This window comes from Chrysochloris asiatica, unplaced genomic scaffold (genome assembly GCF_000296735.1).
Source record: "Chrysochloris asiatica unplaced genomic scaffold, ChrAsi1.0 scaffold00122, whole genome shotgun sequence".
Classification (NCBI taxonomy): domain Eukaryota; kingdom Metazoa; phylum Chordata; class Mammalia; order Afrosoricida; family Chrysochloridae; genus Chrysochloris; species Chrysochloris asiatica.
The window spans coordinates 4,551,586-4,575,779 of NW_006408640.1; the positions used below are offsets into that span (position 1 = coordinate 4,551,586).

Consider the following 24,194-nt stretch of genomic DNA (forward strand, 5'->3'; position numbering starts at 1 on the left):
TATTGGGTGGTGGTCTCGGACCCTAACAGTAACAGGACAGGAATGGACACTTCATTAAGGAAGATATTCAGGCAACCAAAAGACAAGAAATGTTGACAATCATTAGCCATTTTGTTGTTAAGTGCCATCTAGTTGGTTACGACCCATAGCGACTCTATGCAGGGTTTCCAAGGAGCAGCTATTGAATTTGAACTGCTGACCTTGCAGTTCAAACTGACCTTGTGATCGAGTACTTATCCTACAGCACCACACCAGGAGAGATGCAAATCAGAAAAACAATGAGATATCATTTCATACCAAAATTAACAGCCAAGTTCAAAAAACCCAACAAATGCTGGTGAGGGAATGGAGAGATGGACACTCCTGCATTGCTGGTGGGACTGTAAAATGGTTCAATCATTCTGGAAAATGGTGTGGCACTTCCTCAGAAAGTTGAAAATGGAAAATACCATATTACTAGCAATCCCTCTATTTGGTATATATTCACAAGAAATATAAGCCAGGATATGAGTAGATACATGCACATCAATGTTTATGATTCAATTGTGAGTAATTGTTAGCAGGATTACTTGTCACAACTGTAATTGTAGAAACGTAACTAAAAGTGGGGAGTAGTTAATCTCTCATTTTAGGAACAGAGGATCCCAGGAATAGCAAGAGGGACGAGCATGAGTGGAGCATGAGACCCCTACCTAGAAAAGCAGCGACAGTAGAGATGGTTGCAGAGGCATAGAAAGGCAGAGCAGTCAGGCGCTAGGTCTGTGGACTGTGTAAGGTTGTGTGCCTGTGGGCAGGAGGCTGGCTTGCAGAATGTGCCCTTTGAACATTTAAGGAATATATATTTTTTATTTTGGATGTGTGCATCAAATATTTTTGCTTTGTTCACTTGTGAAATAGAATATATAAATGGAGAACCACAGGGAGGAAATAGGATAACTTTTATTGCAGGGAGGGGTTTGTAATCATTGAGGTGAAACAAAGTATATGATTTGCTGAATATAAAGCTGATATTTTGTCTCTAAATCTTCATTCAATTGACAATAAATAGTTTTTTAAAAAACAAAAACAAAGAAGATTGGCCCAACAGAAAAACAATCTGAGGAATGTACTATCCGTATTAGAAAAAAAAAAAATCTCAGCAGCAATCCAGTGGAAAAGCAACTGGAATAGGGACCAAATCCAAAATAGTTAAGAAAATACAGTATGATCTTGGACTTTATCCAAAGGCAGTGAATAATTGACTAGACTCACATCAAAAGAAAGAAGAATTAAACACAATTAAATACAATTACTCTACAGTGAGAACTAAAAAATGAACATTTTTTCTGGCCTCCCTCCAGCTGATGTAATGTATATGATATAGTTAATTAGGTTTTTTGGTATGTTCATTTTTAGTAACCAGTATATCTGGATAAAAAAGAAACAAACAAAAAACCCTACAACAAATTATGAATTACCTCTTTATGAATTATAAGTAAGCTTGAAATAATAGCTAATAACATGTATAGTAAATGAGGAATAAGTATTTATGAATGATGATATTTATAATGCCTTTTCATTAAAACTCCAAATATTGTTTTTTAAGCCTGAGAAAACATAATCCATATGTGAGACTTTAATGGTCTTTCATAGAATTTCTCCTTACTTTAGCCAAAGGAATATTTCTTGACTGATTTCCTACATTCCACTCATAAAAACATTTAGCAAATATGAACAGAAAAACAAAGAAGTTCACTGCTGAGACTCAAATGAAAAATGCTGTTGTTTGTTGCTTTCAAGTTGATTCCAACTCATGGAGATCCCACATGTGCAGAGTAGAATTGCTTTATAGTGTTTTCAAGGTTGTGGCCTTTTAGAAGCAGAGCACCAGGCCTATCAAGATGCCTCTGGCTGGGTTCAAACCACAAACCTTTGACTAGAAGTTGAATATTTGTTTGCACCACCTAGGGATATGTCTGTAAATAATACAAGTATTTCAATAATTTAAACATGTGAATTTCTAGTTGCACTAACATCTGTTTTGTATGGAAGCAGTTCTGTTGAGAGGATAGCTTTATAAAGCTAAAACTTTTCCTAAGGTGGACTTGGTAGACATCTCTAGTTTTTACACCCCAACTTTTGGGGTAATCTCTGTGTTTCCTTTGGACAAACTATTCCTTGACTGTATCCATATGATTTGAAGGCACTGATTCCTCCAGGTCAGTGAAAGCCTATCTGGGACATTGTCAAGAGCTATTTGTATAGTGATCATCTTTTCCTCCTGGAATTCTCAATGGGAGATTTGTCAGCATGAAGTAAGGGAGGCTTTCCTGAGGATACACAGAAGAGACATCCACAGAGTTGAAAGAGAGACGATTTACTGTATCCAATTATGTCGAATTCTTGGTATCACTGGGTTTTTCAGGTATGTGAGCTGCTTCTTGCCCACTCCACACCCCCTTTTTTTTGCTTGAGCAAGTTTAAATTGGGTTTCTGCCGTTTGTAGCCAAAAGAGTTCCAACCATCATACTAGTAGATTTCCCATATGAGTAACACTAAAGACATCCTTGGAGTCCTGGTGTGGTGCTGTGGGTTAATGTGCTGGACTACAAGGCCGGTTTGAACTGCAAGTTCGGTGGTTCAAGCTTACCAGTCACTCCTTGGAAACCCTATACAGGGTCGCTATGGGTTGGACTTGATGGCACTTAACAACAACAAAAGACATCCTTAAGGCTAAATTGAAAGTGCACTAGGCAGAAATTCACAATAACATGAAGAAACAAAGAGCACTGGCAAAGGTAACAACATAGGTAATAGAAAAGACCATGCAAATGTATCTTTTTTGTAGTTTCTTTCCTATCTGATTTAAAAGTAAATTGCATAATACAATAATTATAAATCTGTGTTGATGGGCATTGTTGTTACTGTTAGGTGCCATTGAGTCGGTACCAACTCATAGTAACCCTACGCATAACAAAATGAAACACTGCCTAGCCTTGTGCACATCATTGTTACGCTTGAGCCCACTGCTGCTGCCACTGTGCTAGTCCATCTTATTGGGGGTCTTTCTCTTTTTCTCCGACCCTCCACTTTACCAAGCATGCTGTCTTTTACCTGGGCTGGTCCCTCCTGATAATATGTCTGAAGTATGAGAGATGAAGTCTGGCCATCCTGGCTTCCAAGGAGCATTCTGGCTGTACTTCCTCCAACACAGATTTATTTGTTCTTTTGGCAGTTCATGGTACTTTTATTCTCCTCCAACACCATAACTCAATTGCAGTTTTCTTTGTTCATTGTCCAACTTTCATATGCATATGAGATTATTGAAAATACCATGGCTTAGGTCAGGTGCACCTTAGTCCTCAAACTGACATCTTTATTCTTAAACACTTTGAAGAAGTCTTGTGCAGCAGATTTGCCTAATGCAATACGTACGTCATTTGATTTCTTGCCTATTGCTTCCATGAGTGTTGATGGTGCTCTGAGCAATATGCAGTCTTTAAAACTTCAATCTTGTTTTCCATTTATCTTGAAGTTACTTATTGGTCCAGTGGTGAGGATTTTTTATTTCTTTATATTGTGGTGTGTCGGCGACATATGCAGACCCCGAGACGTTGTGGCCCCTTGAGAAGACAGACAAGACTCTGGACCAGGGGCCTGCTCCGGGTCTGCAAGCCACGGCCCTTGTGGACCAGGACGTAAAATTCCTGAGGGCCCAGGCACATGGCCTTTGGCGAACTCACCTCCTGGCTAAAACTATTCAATTTCTCCTTATGACTGTATTGTGTGTTCTTTATCTGATTTTCTTGCTTTCAACTCTGGTAGCTGTAGCCTCTGGAAGAATGTTTTTAAGTCCAGTAATAATACGCACTTTGTCTCGGTTAATGGCTCCTCTGTAAATGTCACTGCCTTGGCAGTACAGGCTGTGCCGGCTGTTATCAGAGGCAAGGTCTCTGAGGAACAAGCAGTGGCGATTTGGGCAGAATATAATAATTACTCTCTGGGTAATTACTCAGTTATGTATAATATTAACCTAAAACATGAGCTGCTGGTATCCGTGCTTGACAACCGTACAGAGAATGTTCCTAAGACAGAGTCAGTTAAACTTTCCCAAACAACTCTTGGACAGGAACAGATGTTTTGGTACTATGAAAAAGGATTAAGTAGTAATAGTAGCAACCTCCATAAACCGCCCATGGGCATGATCATCTTGATCCTGATGCTCTCCCTGGCGGTCCTGTTGTACACGGTGGCTATGTGCACTTAGCTGACCCTCTTAACACTTTTCTGTCTGTCTCTTCACCACCAAAAATTTAATATGGAAATAAGCATTAGCTCATAGGATAACGCAAGTGGCTGCCCTGGGCCACGGGGGCCCATGAAGTTAAAGTTTAAACCAATAATTGCTTGCCTGCGCCTTTAACTCAGGAAGAATGGTTGGCTAAGAATATGAGCACAGGATAATTTTCTGAGCACAAGATAATTTTCTAAGATCTGAATGACGCATGAGATTCTGTGAAATCACTTTGTACCCTCTTCAGATAATCAATCACATTAAACTTGTACCTCCTGCCTTGATTTCCCTAATCTGAAAACGAGTAAAAGACTGAGGCAAAGCTAGTCCTGTATGCTATGCTGTGCTAGCTTGCCTGACAGCTTGCATCAAACATGTGTGTCTGTCTTCTTTGTGTCTATTCTATTTCTTTCGCCTACCAGATCTCCCACTCACGTTAAAAACCCCACGCTTCATCGAGGCATTCCTTTGTTGAGGCAGGACCCCGACATAGGACCCCCGACAGTGGTGCAACCCATATCAAAGGCTGTGATCTTTGCAGTAAGTGTTTTAAATCTTTTTCCCTTTCAGCATGGAAGGTTGCATCATCTGCATATCACAGGTTGCTAATGAGTTTTCCTCCAACCCTGAATCCATGTTCTTTTTCATAAAATCCAGCTTCTTGAATTATTTGCTCGGCATAGATGGAATAAGAATTGTGAGAAAATACAACCCGGGTGCACACCTTTTCTAATTTTAAACCATTTAGTATTCTCTTGTTCTGTTTGAATGATTTCCTCTTGGTCTATGTACAGGTTCCTCATGAGCAAAATTAAGTGTTCTGGAATACACATTCTCTGAAATGTCGTCTATAGCTTGTCATGATCCACACAACTAAAAGCCTTTGCATAGTAAATAAAGCACATCTTTCTGGTATTCTATCCCTTCAGCCAAGATCCATTTGACATCAACCATGATATCCCTTATTCTTTGTCCTAGTCTGTATCTAGATTGAACCTCTGGAATTTCTCTGTCAGTGTATGTTTGCATGCAATATTGATGATATTGTCCAATGATTTCCACATTCTGTTGGGTCACCTCTCTTTGGAATGGACACAAATATAGATCTCTTCTAATCAGTTGGCCAGGTAGCTGTCTTCCAAATTTCATGGCAGAGATGAGTGAGTGCCTCCAGGGCTATATCAGTTTGTTGAAAGATTTCAGTTTGCTTTCCATCAATTCCTGGAGCCTTGTTCTTTGTCAATGCCTCTAATGCACCTTGGACTTCTTCAGTATCATTGGCTCTTGATCATATGCTATCTCTTAAAATGTTTGAACATTTGTGGTACATGACTCTGTATATTAGTTCCATCTTCTTCTTCTTTTTCTTTTTTTTTTTTTCTTTTCTGACTATGATGACTGCTTTATTACAGTGAGGCACTAACACAGGATAGAGAAATAGACCAATGAACTAGAAAGAGAGCCAAAGTAAACTTCACATACATAGACAATTGACTTATGACAAAAGTGGGTACAACAGGGCCGTGGTAATGCAGTGGGTAATGAGTTGGGCTTTTAACTAAAAAGTCAGTACTTGGTATATACCAGCCAGTCTTCTGGAGAAAGACGAAGCTTTCTGTTGCTGCAAAGATTTGGTTGGTTATGTGCTGTGGAGTCTCCTCCATCTTTTGATGCTTTCAGCATCATTCAATATTTTGTCCATAGAATCCTTCATTATTACATGTTGAGGCTTGATTTTTTTTCTTCAGTTTCCTCAGCTTGAAAAATATTGAGCATGTTCTTCTCTTTTGGTTTTCTGACTCCAGGTCTTTGCACATTTCATTATAACATTTGACTTTGTCTTCTTGAGTTGCCCTTAAAATTTGTTATTCAGTTCTTTTACCTTCTCATTTTTTCCATTTGATTAAGCATCTCTACCCTGGAGAGCAAGTGTCAGAGTCTCTTCTGACATCCATTTTGGTCTTTTCCTTTTTTCTTGTGTTCTTAATGATCATTTGCTTTCTTCCTGTTCAATGTTGTTCTTGATGTCATCCCACAACTCTTCTTTCTTGAGTCTTTAGTGTCTAATTCCTCAAATCTGTTCTTCAGATCTCTAAATTCAGGTGAATATGTTCAGGACCTTATTTCCTCTTGTGGACCTGTTTTAATTTTCCTCAGCATCTGTCTCAATTTACATATGAGCAATTGATGGTCTGTTCCACCTCTACCTCTGGCCTTGTTTTAGCTGATAATTTGGGACTTTTTCCATCATCTCTTTCCACTGATGTAATCATTTTTTTCTGTGTATTCCATATGGTGAGGTCCATGAGGTTTATGTTGTTTACTTCACTCTGTGTAAGTTTAGGTAGGTCGTATTTTCCTAAAAATGTAATCATTTCTTCTAGATTTTCAAATTTGTTCGAATACAGTTCTTCAGAGTATCCTGTTATTCTTTTTATTTCCAATTGGTTCTGTTATATTGCCATCCATGTGGTTTTTTATGCATGTTTTGTGTCTTTTCCCTCTTTTCTTTTGTTAGAGTTGCCAGTGAATTCTGCTGAGACATCTGAGCTTAATCTTATTGGAGTTCCTTTGTAGATAACATTTTGTTTTTCCCTAGCTGCTTTCCTTATCTTTGATTTTGGAGTCTTTGGTTATAATATGTTTTGGTGATTTTATTTTTGGGTGTATCCTGGCCTGGGGTTTTTTCAGCTTCTTGAATGCTTACCTTCTTGTTTTCATGCTGTTGGGGGACATTTTCTTTCAGCAGCTCTTTGACTATCTTTTCTGTGATTTTGTCTCTTGCTGTTCTGGAATTCCAATTACCTGTAGGTTAGTCCTCTTCATTTTGTCCCGCATGAATCTTATACTTTCTTCATATTTTTTCATTCTTTTTCCTGATTGTTTTTCTGTCTTAGTAGTATTAAGAGATTTAATTTCAAGATTGCTAATTCTGGCTTCCATTAAGTCAATTCTACTCCTTTACCCTTTCTGTGTATTGTCCATTTCTGATAATTTTAGTACTGATCATCTGGACCTCTGAGTGCAAGTTCTGTATTGTCTCCATTGCTATATGTATTTTGTTTGATTGTTTCTGTAGCGTTTTTCTGAATGTTTTTTAAGTTTCCTTGACCTCTCTGTGAAAAACTTGCATGTATCTCAGTATCATTCTCCTTAATTCTTTTTCAGATACTTCCAGTGCCTTTTCTTCCTCAAAAGCATTTTCTAGCTCTTCTTCTTGGTCGTTTGTTTGAACTACTCTGTCTTTTCTGCTGCCTTTCAGGCATTGTGGTGGTGTTTTACTTTTATTAATTTGGTGATTGTGTATTCTTAGGCACTTAGCAATTGCCTCCTGGTGGGTGTCATCAGGAGATGAACTTCTCTGTTCACTGTTTGTACAGCTCATTTTCAATTGTTGTTAGCAGATGTTTGTAGATGCTACTCTGGTGTACAGCAGCTGGTATTGGCTCTTGCCCAATTGGTGGGACTCTAGAGGATATATCTGTGGCTTGGTTGTATGGCTGCAGTTGCTGACTTTTGTTGTGTGATGCAAAACGTAGGAAAACTAAGAAATAAGACTACTGGCCTCTTGCCCTCCCAACCACCTGAGAAAGTTCAAATTGGCCATACTATGTCCGGAGAGTGGACCCACATAGACTGCCCACTTCCTTTCCTTCTCTTCCTTCCCACCTTTTTTCTTTTTTTTCCCCCTCACTACCCTGCACATCCATTCACCCTCCTCTCCTAGTGAGAGCCAGTCCAGGACTGCAGGATATGAGCCTGGCCTACTGGGGTTATTATATATAGCTCCTCCCTAGGCCTACAACCTCCAAATGGCTCCAACCACCTGGAAAGCAGGTGATTTCCTGGGGTAGTATGGTGGTTGGGGAAAAAAAGGGAGAGAAAAATATAAATCACACCTTTGTCTCCACAAGCCACAGGTAAGTTTTTGCCACATGAATGCTTTCATACCTCTAATGTAGCCTCAGAAACCCTGTGCAGGGTCACTATGAGTCGGTTCACAGCAGGTTTTATTACAGCAACAACAACAATGCCGTTCACAAACTTTCAAACTGGCTGCTGCTGGTTTCATCTGCTGCTGCTGCTTGTCAATCACCTCATCTCTTGCCACTTCTATTAAACTCTGTCTCCCAGTAAGCACCGTATCCATTTTTCTATCTGTTTCTCTAGAGGACAGCATTCTAGGACCATCCTTTGTATCTGTCTTGCCTGATTTTCTGTATCCTTGCTACTGAGAGCCCACACAGCATTTTTTGCCCAGTCCTCCATCTTTATCCACCCTCTAGTGGCTCTTCAAAGTGCCATGGGCTGCTGAAAGAACCAACAGATCTGTGTTGGAAGAAGTGCAGCCAGAGTGTTCCTTGGAGGCCAGGATGGCCAAAATTTGTCTCTCATACTTCAGACACATTGTGAGAAGCGACCAGTTGCTGGAGAAGGATATCATGTTTGGTAAGGTGGAGGGTCAGAGACAAAGAGGAAGACACCCAGAGACATGGATTGGCAAAGTGGCAGCATCAATGGGCTCAAGCATGGCAACAATTGTGAGGTTGGCCCAGGACTGGGTAGTGTTTCGTTCTGTTGTGCATAGGGTTGCTATGAGTCGGTACCAACTTGATGGCACCTAACAACAACAACAGTGACTCTAGATCATAATCTTTACAGAAGCAGACTGCCACATCTTTCTTCCATGGAGGAGCTGATAGGTTTGAACTACTGACCTTTTTTTTTAACATCAAAATGCTTAACAACTGTGCCACCAAAGATCCTTGTCACTCTGTCTAGATTAAGAGCTAGTGTTACATTTTCAAGTTGGATACACAATCTCATTCTGATGAATGGTACAGTCAAGTAAAGAGATAATTACAACACAGAGTGATAAATACTATGAAAGGAGGAAATTTAGGATGCTATTTCAAGCTTACCAGCTGCTCCTTGGAAACCCTATACAGGGTTGCTATGGGTCAGAATCAACTCGACGGCACTTGACAACAACAACAACAACAACATAGGCACCATGCATAGCAGAGACTGCTTGGTGCTTATCATTAGCCCTCTTCCTCATTATCTCCTTACTTATTAATAGAATTTTAGTTTTTATTTAGGTGCTATTTCCTTGTCACTTTTGCAGCTAGTGGTCTCCAATGAGATGTAAGTTGTTGGCCGGGCTTCCTGAAGTTTGACTTATCTTGGAAGTATAGATTTATTTGGCACTAATCTCCTAGTGTGTGGCACTGTGGGTTAATGTATCAGACTGCAAAGTGGTTTGAACTGCAAGGTTGGTAGTTTTAGCTCATCAACTGCTCCTTGGAAATCCTACACAGGGTTGCTATGGGTCAGAACCAACTCAATGGCACTTACCAACAACAACCATCTCCTGGAGTGGCGCTGTGGGCTAATGCATCAGACTGCAAAGTCATTTGAACTGCAAGGTCCGTGGTTCAGGCTCACCAGCTGCTCCTTGGAAACCCTATATAGGGTCACTATGGGTTGGAATCGACTCAATGGCACTTAACAACAACAATCTCTTTTCCCCTTCTTGAAAAGTGTATATAATGGCTGGAGCTCCAGAAGGTATCTTGGGACCATGAGACAAATTTGAGGATGGTGGCACAAAAAGAATGTGAGGGCCGATCTGGCCTTGGACGACCTGTTTTAAGACTCCATGTCATGAGAGAAAAAGACCAAACCAACTAAACACTGCCCTGTCGAAACTTCAGTTACTCAGGTCTTTACTATTAAGTGTTAAAAAAAAAAAAGAAAAAAAAGAGAGTAGCTCATGATGGAGATGGAAGGGAAAGAGCCAGAAATGTGGGCAATGATCAGCCATGATAAACTCCTGGGAATAATGTCCTCTGGAAATCCCCAATGACAACAGGTTTCCACAGAAAGACCTCAACGTTGTGGCCACTGGTAGTGGTAGTGGTGGTGTGCCGTGGAGTCAGTTCCGACTCATAGCGAAACCTGTAAAGGGTTTCCAAGGCTGTGGCCACTAGTTAAGCAAAAACATCTGAGAAAACACAAATTCACTATGGTGTCAATTAAAAATCAATGCATGATCCTAGGAACATGCAAAGATGCAAGATTCCATCAGGCTCAAAAACACTTGAGAAGTCCTCCTAAAAGGCATTTGCATACTTGAATTCATCAATGGGTACTACACACAAAAAAAGACGAAAGTATGTCTTACAAGCCAAAGATACGCACAAGCCAATCAAGTCATTGACCTAGTTGGGAAGAGCAGACTTCTCAGAAATCTTGGGACGATGGAAGTAATGTGAATAATTTTGATTTAAGAGCTTTAGATCTTTAGATGATAAGACATTCAGAACACTTTTCCCTAAACCTGATGTCTTTCTCATAGGGAGAAAATTATTTTGTGTGCATACCTTTGGACTTTTCTTTGCCCTATTCTTGGCCCCTAACTGACAAATTTGAGAAGAAACCTGACCATTTGCTTCCTCTTAGTCGTGAGTGTCCATAAGAACAAGCATTTGCCCTGCCCCACCAGAGGTCTGACTAAATCTTGACTAAACTCTTGTCCTCTAACCTGGTCTATATCAGTTCTTAAGTTTTCCGGCATCCATTTTTACTGAGATAATAGAAACCGCATAAGCCTTGCTTAACGGAAACCTGTTTTTCAACCTTGGAATAATTTAGATACTCTGGGATAAGAAAATCAAAACCATGTGATTAAAATTATGGTAATAGTTGACATATTTGAATGTTGCAGAGGATTTGATTTAGAGCACAGCTTTATAGCTTTGATATGAAATATATAATTGGGTAATTGAATTACTAAGTTTTTGTACAAAATTGGAACTCTCATTATGTTGACCTTACTTGTGAGTTTATTAATTGTATAAATATTCATGGAGACCCCATGCACTGGTTCTGTGTCACTCCAAGATCTGGTGTAAATTGGATTACTATGATCCATAAATTATTCACTGGTTGATTTTCAGAAGCAGATAGTCAGGTCTTTCTTCCTACCCCATCTGGAAGCTCCACTAAAATTTGTGCAGCATACAAACTCCCATTGACAGATGGGGGTGGCTGCACATGAGGTACATTGGCTGGGAATCAAATTGGGGTCTCCAGCATGTATGGTGAAAATTCCACAGCTAACAACAATCATGATGAAGGCCCTGTGAAAGTGCCTGCTAAATATAGATCATTTCATTGATAGTAAAAATAATCTGTCAACTGTTTAAAGGTTTATGGAAGAATTAGGTTTTTGCTTTTGTAAATTAAATTGAAACAAACTTTGAAACAAAAGTTAACTTATGAAGTCTTCTGCAAACAAATTGCATTCAAGGATACCCCAAAACTTACTTTGACAACATGCAGGGTATGCTTAGTTGCTAGAGAAGCCCCCATGGCTCAGCAGTCTGGAAAGACCCTAAGCAATCCTCAGACGTTGGATGCCAGGAGGGAAAAGGCAACCAAAGGGCAGGGTTTTGCTCCTGAGTATGGCTGACTCAAGGCGTGATGCTAGTGAGGGATTCGCCAGGGGTCAAGCGTATAAACGGCTGGTGCTGGCTGAGCTGACACTCTGGTGAGTCAGTCAGTGAAAGGGGCAGAGAGAAGCGGGGTCCAAGCTGATGAAGCAGTATTTACAAAGGAATAGAAAACAGTTCATGGAAACTGCAGCTCAGATTGTGGAATGCGGAGTGGCTAGCCAGGAAGGTGCGCTTTATCAGCGGATTACCAGGAACAATATGGTAGGATCCAGTATCTTTCATTCAACCATAGACTGTTTTGTGTCTGCCGTGTGGTGGACATTTTAGGGTGCTGGGGTGCTATGTTTAGGACAGTGATGAACAGGCCCTTACATCACAGACCTCACATTCTAATCTAAAACAGATGAGAAACACTACTAAATACTTCTGGATTGTTGTTAAGTCCTGTCAAGTCGGTTTCAACTCATAATGACCCTATGTGGGGTTTCTGAGGAGCAGCTGGTGAATTTGAACCAACGCGACCTTGCATCAGCGCATTATCCCACAGTGCCACATCCGTTATCAGCTATTTAAAAAAGTGTCTCAGCATAGTGGGATGGGATGGCTGCTACTTAAGCAGTGGTGTTCTGAGAACCTCTCCAACAAGGTGACCCAATAAGGTGAGCTGAGATCTACAGGAGGACCAGGAACTAGAGTCTGGATGAGAAGAGCCCAGCAGAGGAAGTGGCAAATGCAGAACCAGAGGTGGAAATGAAGGTGCTGTGGGTAGGCTGAGGAGAGGAACAAGTGGGAACGGAAGAAGAGAGTCAGTCAGCAAACCCAAGTGTGCTATGTGTCACTTCAGACTCAGGGTGGATTACTGGTTAAAATACATGGATGAGGCAGCTGAGGGTGTTAGGCCTCCGGAATCTCAAGCAGTCCTAGAACTTCAGCTGTTCTGGGCCTGCACACAGAACCTGGGTAATTCCTCTCCCTTCCCCCAGCAAAATCCTCTGGAGCAGGTGTTGTTGTTGTTGTTGTTGTTAAGTGCCATCGAGTCGGGTCCGACCCATAGCGACCCTGTACAGGGTTTCCGAGGGTGTAAATCTTTACGGGAGTAGAAAGCCTCATCTTTCTCCCGCGGAGCGGCTGGTAGTTTCGAACCGCTGACCTTAAGGTTCACAGCCCGATTCGTAACCACTACGCTACCAGAGCTCCTTGAGGCTTCTGTAAAACAAAAGGCAGGCTGTTCCTCTAGCCCCTCCTTCCCACTGGGTAAGGTAACTCAAGCCCAGGGAGGCACAGAAGTCAAAGGCCATGCTATTCCTTTAGAAATGGGGGTCAGAGCAAGAAGCAGAAGGGGAGTGGAAAAAACACAAAAGGAAACACAAATGATTGTCTCAGCTGTTTAGAACTCTGGCTGTGGGTGTGAAGCTCATCAGTTAAGAAGGTGGAAAATGCAATCATTTTTGTTTTAACAGTAATTTAGTGGGGGTTTCAGTCAAATCAGGGACTTCTAGTGGGGGTCTTTGAGAACAGACTCTAGAGCCCTTCACTTGTTAACTTCCACACTGAGAATCTCCACCTTGAAAGTGGAACCTTGGAGCTTCGAGAACACTAACATGAAAGCATGTAAACAAATTGGTTTTTAATTGATTAGGAAATAGTGAAATCTTTTAGGAGCTGTAATTCCTAAAACTCACAAGTTAATGATGATGTCTGTTGGCTTAATTAACTCAAAATCGGCAGGGTGTGGGATAGCCTGATGGGTGAGACCACCCACAGGCAATGCCAACCTTTCCAGGTCATTCTGAAGTCATTCCCCTCCCAGCTCTGGACCTCCTGCTCCAGCTTCTGAGTCTCTGGTCCACAGGACTCATGGGCATTTGAAAACTTGTCAGGAAATCAGCAAATTTCCTAATCAAACACCCTGTCTCTCCTTGGAACAAATTCCACCTCTTCTATACCTCAGATCCATCATCTTCCTAAGAACTCAAGGCTGGCAACCTGCCCTTGAATTTTTCCCTCTTGCTAAACCAAACTAAAAACCATAAAACCTCAAACCTACTACCATTGAGTTGCTTCTAATTCATAGCAAAACAATCTAGAGTTCCTGAGACTATAAAGCTCTATAGGAGCAGACAGCCTCATCTTTCTCCCTTGGAGCAGTAGGTGAGTTTGAACTGCTGACCTTGTGGTTGTTATTTTTGTTGTTGTTAAGTGTCATCAACTCAGTTCTGACTCATAGCAACCCTATGAGCATGAGGTTTCTGAGAAGTAGTTGGTGAGTTTGAACCACCAGCCTTTTGGTTAGCAGTTCAGTGCTTATCTTACAGCACCACACCAGTACCTAATGGTTGTTTCTGTTGTTAAATGCCGTCGAGTCGATTCCGACCCATAGCAACCCTGAATAGGGTTTCCAAGGAGTGACTGGTGAGCCTGAACGGTCGACCTTGTGATCAAAACTACTTTGCAGTCTGGCGCATTAACCCACAGTGCCACACCAGGACTCCTAATGGTTAGCAGTCTAATATTCACTAGATCTGAAGATTCCCAGAGAAAGAGAATGGTAAAATAGTTCATGGCAAAGGTTCTCCCATATTGGACTAAAGCATATGAAAAGCAGAGAGCAGCATGTTAAAAATTAGTTATGGCAAAAGAATCGGTCAGAATCTTCTTGGTTTCTTTCCTTTTTTATCAGGACATCAATTCTATGCTAAAATTAGGAGCCAGGGTGAAGCAAGCAGTTTGTGCTCTGCTGCTACCTAAAGGTTAGCGATTTGACTATGGGGGCAAAAAGGCATGGAGGTCTGCTTTGGTAAAGACTGCAGCTAAGGAAATCCTATAGAGCAGTCCTGCTCTTCCAGTTGGGGGATGAGTGGACAGCAGCCTGCAACAATAATCATAGGCTGAAATTAACAAAAGACATGCCATTTATTTAGATTTTTTATTAAAATACTTTTTTTGGTTTATACGGGCAACCAAAGAAAAACTTAGAATTTTATATGCCACAAGTCATGAGACACAATAAACATACAATCTTGGGAATACAGAATAGACTTTAAAAATCATCAGAGGCTTTCATAAAAACAAACCTTAAAAATGTGGCTTATTTAACAGGGCAGGGAATAGACACAGGATAGTTTGGGTGTTGGGGAGGAGGGCAACATACAAGAAGGGAGAGGGGAATGGAAGAACAAAGCAGATGGGAGAACAGTTAGGCAGGTTTGAATGGGCTAAGTGGGACAGAGGTAAAGAATGATGTAGGCACAACCTTGGAACTACAGGGCTCTAGGATATAGAGACTGAGACATGGTTGGAATGGGGAAAAGGGGGAAATAATGTTAAGATGCTTGGCTGTCTTTTGAATCTTGGTTTTCTGTGCATTATATTATAAAACAGACACTGGAGGGGGAGAGAAATGAATAGCCAGAAATATCATCATAGAAAGCTTGTAAGTCCGTTTTCTGCCTATAACTGGCTGGAATACCTAAAATGGGACTACAACATGACCAGTGAAGGAGGCTTCCTGCGGAGCCGCTGCATTACATAAGACTATAGGTGGACTAATTTCCTAAAAAAGTTTTGGTTCCTCTTCTTCATTTTGATAACGCTTCTGTGATCTAAAATAACTGCCCAAATACTCTAACATAAATTTTGCTTTCTGAAACTTTGTAAGTCACATTCCTAAATCAAGGCTTCCCTATTAATTGATCGCATTATGTGTAATGCAAAGATGAGATTTTACATAAATTATCATTTGATTTGGTAGCACTAGTATGAAAACAGTTTTAGCAATAAAGGAAAAGAGAAATTCCACCAGCAAACACACAGCTGATGATAGGAAAGCCCCTTTGTGATATGGTCTTTATAACAGCTACTGCTTTAAAATGTAGGGGGTTGTTTTGGGGGAGAAGGGGTTGGTGATAAATTTTTTATTGAGAAAACTTTTTTTGTTGTTAAACCAAAACTTTAATACAGAAATAAATTGTGCTTGGGATGTTAGTTGTTGTGGTTAAGTGCTGTGGAGTCGGTTCCGACTCAGCATGTATTGTTTCTCAGGAGCGCTGGTAGGTTTGAATGGCTGATGTTGTTAGCAGTCCAGTGCTTATCCTACAGCACCACAGCAGTACTCCTGGGATACTAGTGTTGTTGTTGTTTTTGTTAAGTGCCATCGAGTCGGTTTCAAGCCATAGCAACCCTGTACAGGGTTTCCGAGGAGTGAATGGTGAACTGAACCACTGACCTTGTGGGTTCAAACCGACTTTGCAGTCCAGTAGCAGGTCTATATTTGGTGAAGCTAAGGGTTTTTCCAGTGTTATACCTTTTTTTAAAAAGGTTTTTATTGTGAATTATGTGATAGTTTACATGGGAGAACATTAGATTTACATTCATTCTATCATATATCAATTCATTGCCATGGTTACAATTACCTCCATGCATTATCAACCAACCAAACAGTATACTCCGCAAGCCCGCCCCTTGGTTGTCATCACACAGCCCCTTCTCCCTCTCTGGTCTAGAGTCCCCAGCTGCAGTGTTATACTTTTAAATTGGAAAAATGTTTTTACTCAAAATGTAAAAAACATAGAGCTGGAATTGGAATCTTTTAGATGACAGACCATGTTGTACTCTGTCTTCCAATCAAGCCTTTGTAAAACACAAAAAGTAAGCAAACTCTGAAAAAACAAAACAAAAAAACCCCAATACATTTAGGGGTAATGTCTAATGAGAGAGGGAGAGAGAGAGAGGTAAGAAAAATCAGTTCAAACATGAATGTGGTTCAAGAATCAGTCTAACAATGTAGCCTTGGGTAGGAGGTGGGACAGATTCCACATTTAAAATTTTAATAATAAAGACATGAAAGAGGTGGCAAATACCAGTCAAAAATACATTTGTTAACATATTTAAAGAAACATGAAGGATGTTGTAAATAATCACAAAAAATCCTTCTATTCACAGGTATGAAATTACTTTGAATTAGAGGCAAATTGAAATGAATGCAGATTTTTTTTTTAACTTTCTCTTTTTTTAAGTTCAAGTTTTTTTATGTTCAGTTTTATACATATTAATTTTGAAAGGGAGCAAAAACATTTTTAAGGCACATTTAGAGAGGTACTCTATATAAAAGAAAATAAAGAATACCCTAATTCTTTCCTATTAAAAATACACATCCATGATCTACCTTGCAACATTTTACAAGGCTAAATTACTTGAACTGTATTAATTACAGCTATCTGAAAGAGTAGAAATAATATCAAGGCTTTACATTTTATAAATCAATCACAATATTACATGAGCTTTAACTAGTGTTTAGGTAATAAGTAATACAAAATGTATCCAGGAAGAGTGTATTTTTGTATATACTAAAATGTTTACACATATAAAGAGCTGTTCTTAAAAAGTTACTTGTAATTCAAAGGCACACTAGAGAAAATAATAATTTTGTAAAGTTAAAAGTGTCTGAATATAAGTATCTTGTTTCATGTTTGAAGACTGGAATTTTGTTACTAGTATTTCAACTTGTCTTTGCTGAAATGATATAAAAGCTGACAACAGAATGTATGAGATGACTCCAGTCAACTGTCATCTCGAGCAGGAGATTTTCCTATAAATCTAACTTCCCACTGTATAATTTTAATCAAATCATTAGATCCAGATACGAACTTAACTAATACAAATTAATGTCTAAGTTTGGCTCCTATGATAATTCATAGCATTTCCACCTTCCCTGATCATACTCATAAATTCTTTTCTGTTAATTCCCTTCCTATCACTTTTGAGCATTTGGTTCTGAGAGTAGATACATTCTTGCCCTGTAGCACAGTAATGTACCATCGCTGGTGCTGTTTAAACTGGTACTTTAAGTCACAAGAAATGTTTTGGTGGTGGTGGTGGTGTGCCATGGAGTTGATTTCAACAGCACCCTAATTATTTACCTAATTATTTAATGCAATTTCAAAAGCACACCCTGATATTCCCAGTAAGATGCTTCCTTACCACCCACATAAGCACTTTGATCAGGGAGAATGGAAGAAAATGAGAAAAATTTCCTAAAGTTTTATCAGCATGTGTATTACAGGAAAGAACCTGTTACATCATAGTTTTAAATTGTAATATATACCAGGAAGTCAAAAAGTATGGCTACAAAATCATAGAAACGTTTATTAAAGAAAATGCCAAAATATGAAGCTATTATTTCTTAACATAGTCTCCATTTCCATCTCTTTAACCCTTCCCCGAAGAATTATATGTTTGAATTTATAGCATGTCAAAATGGTAGTTTTTGCATTCTTAAGGGACTCAGATTGTGTTCCTTATAAATGTTTTTGAGTCTGGGCAACAAAAAGTCATCTGGAGGGACAAGATCAGGTCTGTATAGTGTGGATGGGGTAGGTTTCCCAAAGAAATTCTTGTAGGATAGTTCTTGCTACCCTTGAAGAATGAATGAGCCAGTGCATTGTTATGATAGAAAAACATTCCTCAGAGGGCGCAGCATTCCTGACCTTTTTCTTACCAGGTCATTTAAAAAATTTTTAAATTTAAGAAATTTTCTTAAATTTCTTCATAATAAGCCCCATGGTTGCCCTTTGTCCTTTAGGAAAATCTATCAGGGTAACTCTTTGGAGGTACAATAAAGCAGTCACCATAACCTTCTGATCTGCCCTGTCTTGAATTTAACAGGCCCAGCTATTCCATTGGAAGCCATTGATCTCAGAGACATTTTGTTTGGAATAAATTCATGTACATATAAACTACAACCCTAACAACACTTTTTTGACTTACCCTTATATAGTAAGCATTTCCTTGTTTTAATTTAAGCATTTATTTATTTTTATGAGTTTTCAAAGTGATGTATTTGGGTATCTACCCAATTTATAAAACAGGTAAACAATGAAAGGCACAGTGTAGAATGGCAACAAAACGTAACTTATTTGAACATGTCCAAACTTTAGAAACAAAAGACACAGCTCTTTCAAGGAATTCTCTGTTTGTTCCTTAAACCAAAGCTCTACAGAGATTTAGAAGATCACAGGAAAGGCTTTATTGCTAGTGGGCAATAATGTCAATAACAGCAGCTACAATCATATAATTTAACAAATTACATTTGTTTTATCATAAAAGTAACACATCTCAAAAATTTTAATATATTCTTCACCTCACTGAATAACTTTTCATACCTTCCTTTTTTTTTATTTTACAAAATCGCTTTGCTTTGCATTTCCTTTCCTTCTTTAAAACATGCAGTTCATGCACTTAACAGTCTTACTGCCGTAGTCAATGCACTCGGGCCCAATGCACTCGCAGCAGGCATTGTGGAACCAGCGGTACTTGGATGCTCCCATGGACTCACAGGATATCTTGCACTGATGTATGGACATGCAGTCATCAAAGTAGACCACAGTGCACATGTGTTCTGAAAAACAGAAAGTAAGGACTTAGCACAAGAAAGAGGACAGCAAAAATGCTTCAATGCCCATTTGAATATTATTAATAGTTATTTATCTTAGTTTTTTTTTGTTTGTTTGTTTGTTTTTTGCTGGTCTGCACAAGACAATAATCAGGTGAGGGAAGAAAAGATTCCTTTTGTTAATTATATTCAAAAGGAAGCCAGTTCCTCCCACTCTAGCTGAAAAATGCAAAGGAATTCCCTACTCAGTTTTATTAATTTCAGGCTTTGATTTGAAGGTTAGTTTATTGGGTTTAAAAACATTTGCTATATGCCAAAAAACCCACTGCCATTGAGTTGATTCCAGAGAATAGAGCTGCCCCCAAAGAATTTCTACAGGGTCACTACGAGTTGAAGCCAACTCTATGGCACTTAACAACAATAACTGCCATGTTTCTCCATCATAGTAGCTGGTGGGTTCTAACTGCTGACCTTTAGGTTAGCAGTCAAGCTGCTTTAACCACTGTGCTAGCAGGTTCCTGAAACAAAGGACAACACAAACCAGTGACAGAGTATATGGCCTGAGGCTAAGTTTTCTTAAGGATTCATTTACAAAACTGACAAATCATCAGGGGTCTGCATAGAGGCTCAATGGAGAAAGCTGCCTTTGAATTAGGAAGAAGAACCAAAAGCAAAGTGTTATTGTTAAGTGCCCTTCAGATGGTTCTGACTCATAGGAGCCTGTATAGGGTTTCCAAGTAAAAGTTGGTGAGCTTAAACTGTAGATCTTGTGGTTCAAACCAACCTTGTGGTCCAGTGCTTCATCCCATAGCACCACAAAAGGACCCCAGGTAACAAAATAATGACAGTCATAAGGAAGTATAGTGTACATTGGGGATGATGGTGGTTATGTGCTCTGGAGTCAGTTCCTACTCATAGCGACCCTGCATAGCATTTCTGAGGCTGTAAATCTTTATAGGAGCAGAAAGCCTCATCTTTCTCTCGCGGAACCACTGGTAGTTTTGAACTGCTGACCTTAAAGTTAGCAGCCTGATTCATCACAATCATTATGCTACCAGAAGATATCAGAAAGATGTTTACCTGTGCTTTATTGACTACGCAAAGGCTTTCGATTTTGTGGATCATGACAAGCTATGGACAACATGGTGAAGTATGAGTATTCCGGAACACTTAATTGTGCTCATGAGGAATCTGTACCTGGACCAAGAGGCAGTTGTTTGAACAGAACACGGGAACACTGAATGGTTTAAAATTAAGAAAGGTGTGCGACAAGGTTGTATTCTTTCACCATACATATTCAACCTATATGCTGAGCAAATAATCCAAGAAGTTAGGTTATATGAAGAAAAACGTGGCATCAGGATTGGAGGAAGGCTCATTAACAACCTGTGATATGCAGATGATACAACCTTGCTTGTTGAAAGTAAAGAGGAGTTAAAGCATTTACTGATGAAGATCAAAGAGCACAGGCTTCGGTATGGATTACATCTCATTGTAAAGAAAACAAAAATCCTCAGCACTGGACCAATAAACAACATTCTTATCAACAGAGAAAAGATTGAAGCTGTCAAAGACTTAATTCTTCTTGGATCAACTATCAACACTCATGGAAGCAGCAGTCAAGAAATCAAATGATGTACTGCATTAGGCAAATCTGCTGTACAAGACATTTTTAAAGTGTTAAAGAGCAAAGATGTCAGCTTGAGGACTAAGGTGTGCCTGACCCAAGTCATGGTGTTTTCAATTCCCTCATATGCATGCAAAAACTGGACAGTGAATAAGGAAGACCATAGAAGAATTGATGCTTTTGAGTTATGGTGTTGGAGGAGAATATTGGAAATGCCATGGGCTGCCAAAAGAACCAATAGATCCGTTTTGGTAGCAGTGCAGCCAGAGTGCTCCTTAGAGGCCAAGATGGCCAAACTTCGTCTCTCATACTTTGGATATATTGTCAGGAGGGAGCAGTTGCTGGAGAAGGATATCATGTTTGGTAAGTTGGAGGGTCAGAGAAAAAGAGGAAGACCCCAATGAGATGGATTGGCCAGGTGGTAGCATCGATGGACTCAAGCATGGCAACAGTAGTGAGGCTGGCCCAGGATTGGGCAGTGTTTCGTTCTGCTGTGCATAAGGTCGCGATGGGTCGGTACTGACTCGATGGCACCTAACAACAAAAACAACCAGAACATGGGATGTTATTGTTGTTGTTAAGTGCTGTGGAGTCAATTCTGACTCATAGCGACTCTGTATATAGAATGGAGGAAATGGTAGAAATGCCACTGGGTATATCTGATGGGGACTAGATTCAAGAAGAAAATTGGGAGACCAGTACAGCACCAGACAGACAGACTTAAAGTGGCTGGCAGTAAGGTGGAGGTGTAGTGGCACAATGGCAAGGGGGCTGGGAAACTGGGGAAGGGTGGGGGTGGAGGGGAGTGGGGATGGGGGTGGAGGGAAAGGGCATGTGTTAGGGTGTGGGAGCATTTGAGCCTCCAAGTGATTGGCACTTACTAAGTTTTGAGGATGTGCTATGGAATGGCCATTAGGATTCAAAGAGTAATAAGAGAATCTAAGTAACTAAGTAAAGGATGGTAGATTTATATGTTAAAAATAGACAACAAAAAAATCAAAAGCAGGCAGGAGGAAGTAGTTAATCTTCCTTGAGGGAAGGGGTAAACCAAGGCAGGCTTCAGAGGAGAAACTTTAGCTATGTCTTGAAAGATAGTTGGTAGTTTTAAAGATGGGGGAAATGAATAGGAAGAGTGGTTATTCCAAGCAGAGGAATTGTTTATTCAGTAGCATGGATGCACTTCTGAAGATAATGTTGGGGCAATACCATGGGGCTTTGGTTGTTAGGTCCTGTAGAGGAGATTCCAACTCATAGTCACCTCATCTGATAAGAATATTTCAGTTAGTACTTGGCCATATGATAAACTTCATAAAGGGTAGGGTGAGAGGCCACTGGTGAGACTATTTATGGGATGTGCTGAGGAACTTAGGCCTAAATGGAGTATGCTCTTTGGATATGCTAAAGGAGTTTGGATATGCTTAGGAGTTGTGCCCTCCAAGACACATAAAGCCAGAGAGCTACCTAAAATTCAATTTGATTATCAATCTTTTTTCCTTAAATTTTATTTTGTTGACGTTGAGTATATACAACAAAGCACACCAATTCAACATTTTCTACACAGACAATTCAGTGACAGTGATTACATTCTTCAAGCTGTGCAACCAATCTCACCTTCCTTTTCTGAGTTCTTCCTCCCTCATTAGCATAAACTCGCTGCCCCCTATGGTTCCCATCTAATCTTTTCACTTGCTGTTGATCCTATATATATAGTTCTTAAAAGAGCATAAGTAATGTTGAAGGCATAGCTTTTTTTTTTTTTTTTTTTTTTTGTTAAGATATAGTATTGTTTGGTTTTAAAAAGACTTCAGAGCATATTTTTTTTATTTATTTAAGACTTGAAGATTATCTCAGGACAATGATTTCATGTTTTTATCCACCCTCCATGGCTCCAGGAAGTCTGTGAATTCGATATTCTACTCTGCATTTCCCCCTTTTGACCAGGTTTTATTTACTAAATCATTTATTAACTAAGTCTTAAAATAAATTTAATAATAATTTAAAAATCAAGGTAAGTAACTGCTAGTGAGAAAATTCTTGGGAACCTAAATATAGGCAAAGGACTTCAACAGACATTTCCCCAAAAAGGATATCCAAATGACCAACATGTACAATGTCATTAGCCATTTTACTGTGGTTGTTAATTGCCATCCAGTTATGACCACCTTTAAACTAAAATCAAACTCATTGCCTTTGAGTCAATTTCAACTCAGAGCAGCCCTAGAGGGCAGAGTAGAACTGCTCTGTTGGGTTTCCAAGTCTTTACAGTAGCAGTCAGCTGCATCTTTCTCTTGTGGAGTAACTGGTGGACCCAACACTTAACCCACCAAGGTTCCTCTGACCACCACTGTTGTTAGGTGCTATCGAGTTCTGAGACCCCATAAGGGATTTCCGAGGCGCAGCTGGTGATTTTGAACCTCTGACCTTGTGGTTCGCAGTCAAGTGCTTATCGTACAGTCCCACAATAGGATTCCATGGTTGTTTTTGTTGTTTTTAAGTGTCCTCGAGTCAGTTCTGACTCATAGCAACCCTGTATAGGGTTTCTGAGGAGTGGCTGGTGAGTTTGACTTGCTGACCTTGCGGTCCAGTCCATCAGCTGTTGTTACTGTTGTTAAGTACCATGGAGTCATTCCGATTCACAGTGACCCAGTATAGGGTTTTCAAGGCGTGACTGGTGATGGTTATTGTTGTTGTTGTTAAGTGCCATCGAGTTGGTTTGACCCATAGCGACTTTGTACAGGGTTTCCAAAGAGTGGCTGTGAGTCTGAACCCCTGACATTAGGGTTCAACGGGACCTTGTGGTTGAATATTTATCTTACAGAAGTGTAAAGCGAAACCAAAATGAAATTCCATCTCATGCTCTTTAGAATGGTAATGACCAAAACAAAGAAAGAAAAACAACAGGTGTTGGCAAGGTGGTGGAGAAACTGTTGTTGTTAGGTGCCATCGAGTTGGTACCAACTCACAGCACCCTATACACAACAGAATGAAACACTGCCAGGTCCTGGGCCAACCTCACAATTGTTGCTTGATGCTGCCACTTTGCTTGAGCCCATTGATAATGCCATTTTGCCAATCCGTCTCGCTGAGGGTCTGCCTCTTTTTCTCTGACTCTCCACCTTACGAAACATAATATCCTTCTCCATTGACTGGTCCCTCCTGACAATATGTCCAAAGCATGAGAAAATGAAGTCTGGCCATCCTGGTCTCCAAGGAGCATTCTGGTTGCACTTCTTACAACATAGATTTGTTTGTTCTTTTGACAAGCCCATGGTACTTTCAATATTCTCCTCCAACACCATAATTCAAAAGCATCAATTCTTCTACAATCTTCCTTATTCACTGTCCAACTTTCACATGCATATAAAGTTACTGAATATACCATGGCTTGGGTCAGGTGCACTTTAGTCCTCAAACTGACATCTTTGTTCTTCAACACTTTCAAAA

General features: G+C 39.9%; 1 protein-coding gene across 1 annotated transcript in view; it reads right to left on the reverse strand.

Moving 5' to 3' along the window:
• Nucleotides 1-18,947: 18,947 nt before the first annotated feature.
• TWSG1 (twisted gastrulation BMP signaling modulator 1) overlaps nt 18,948-24,194 on the reverse strand; it is an 18,409-nt gene continuing 13,162 nt past the window's right edge. The window contains exon 2 of the mRNA XM_006868696.1: nt 18,948-19,129. Coding sequence (XP_006868758.1) covers nt 18,948-19,129 — 182 coding nt within the window. The remainder of the gene's footprint in view (nt 19,130-24,194) is intronic.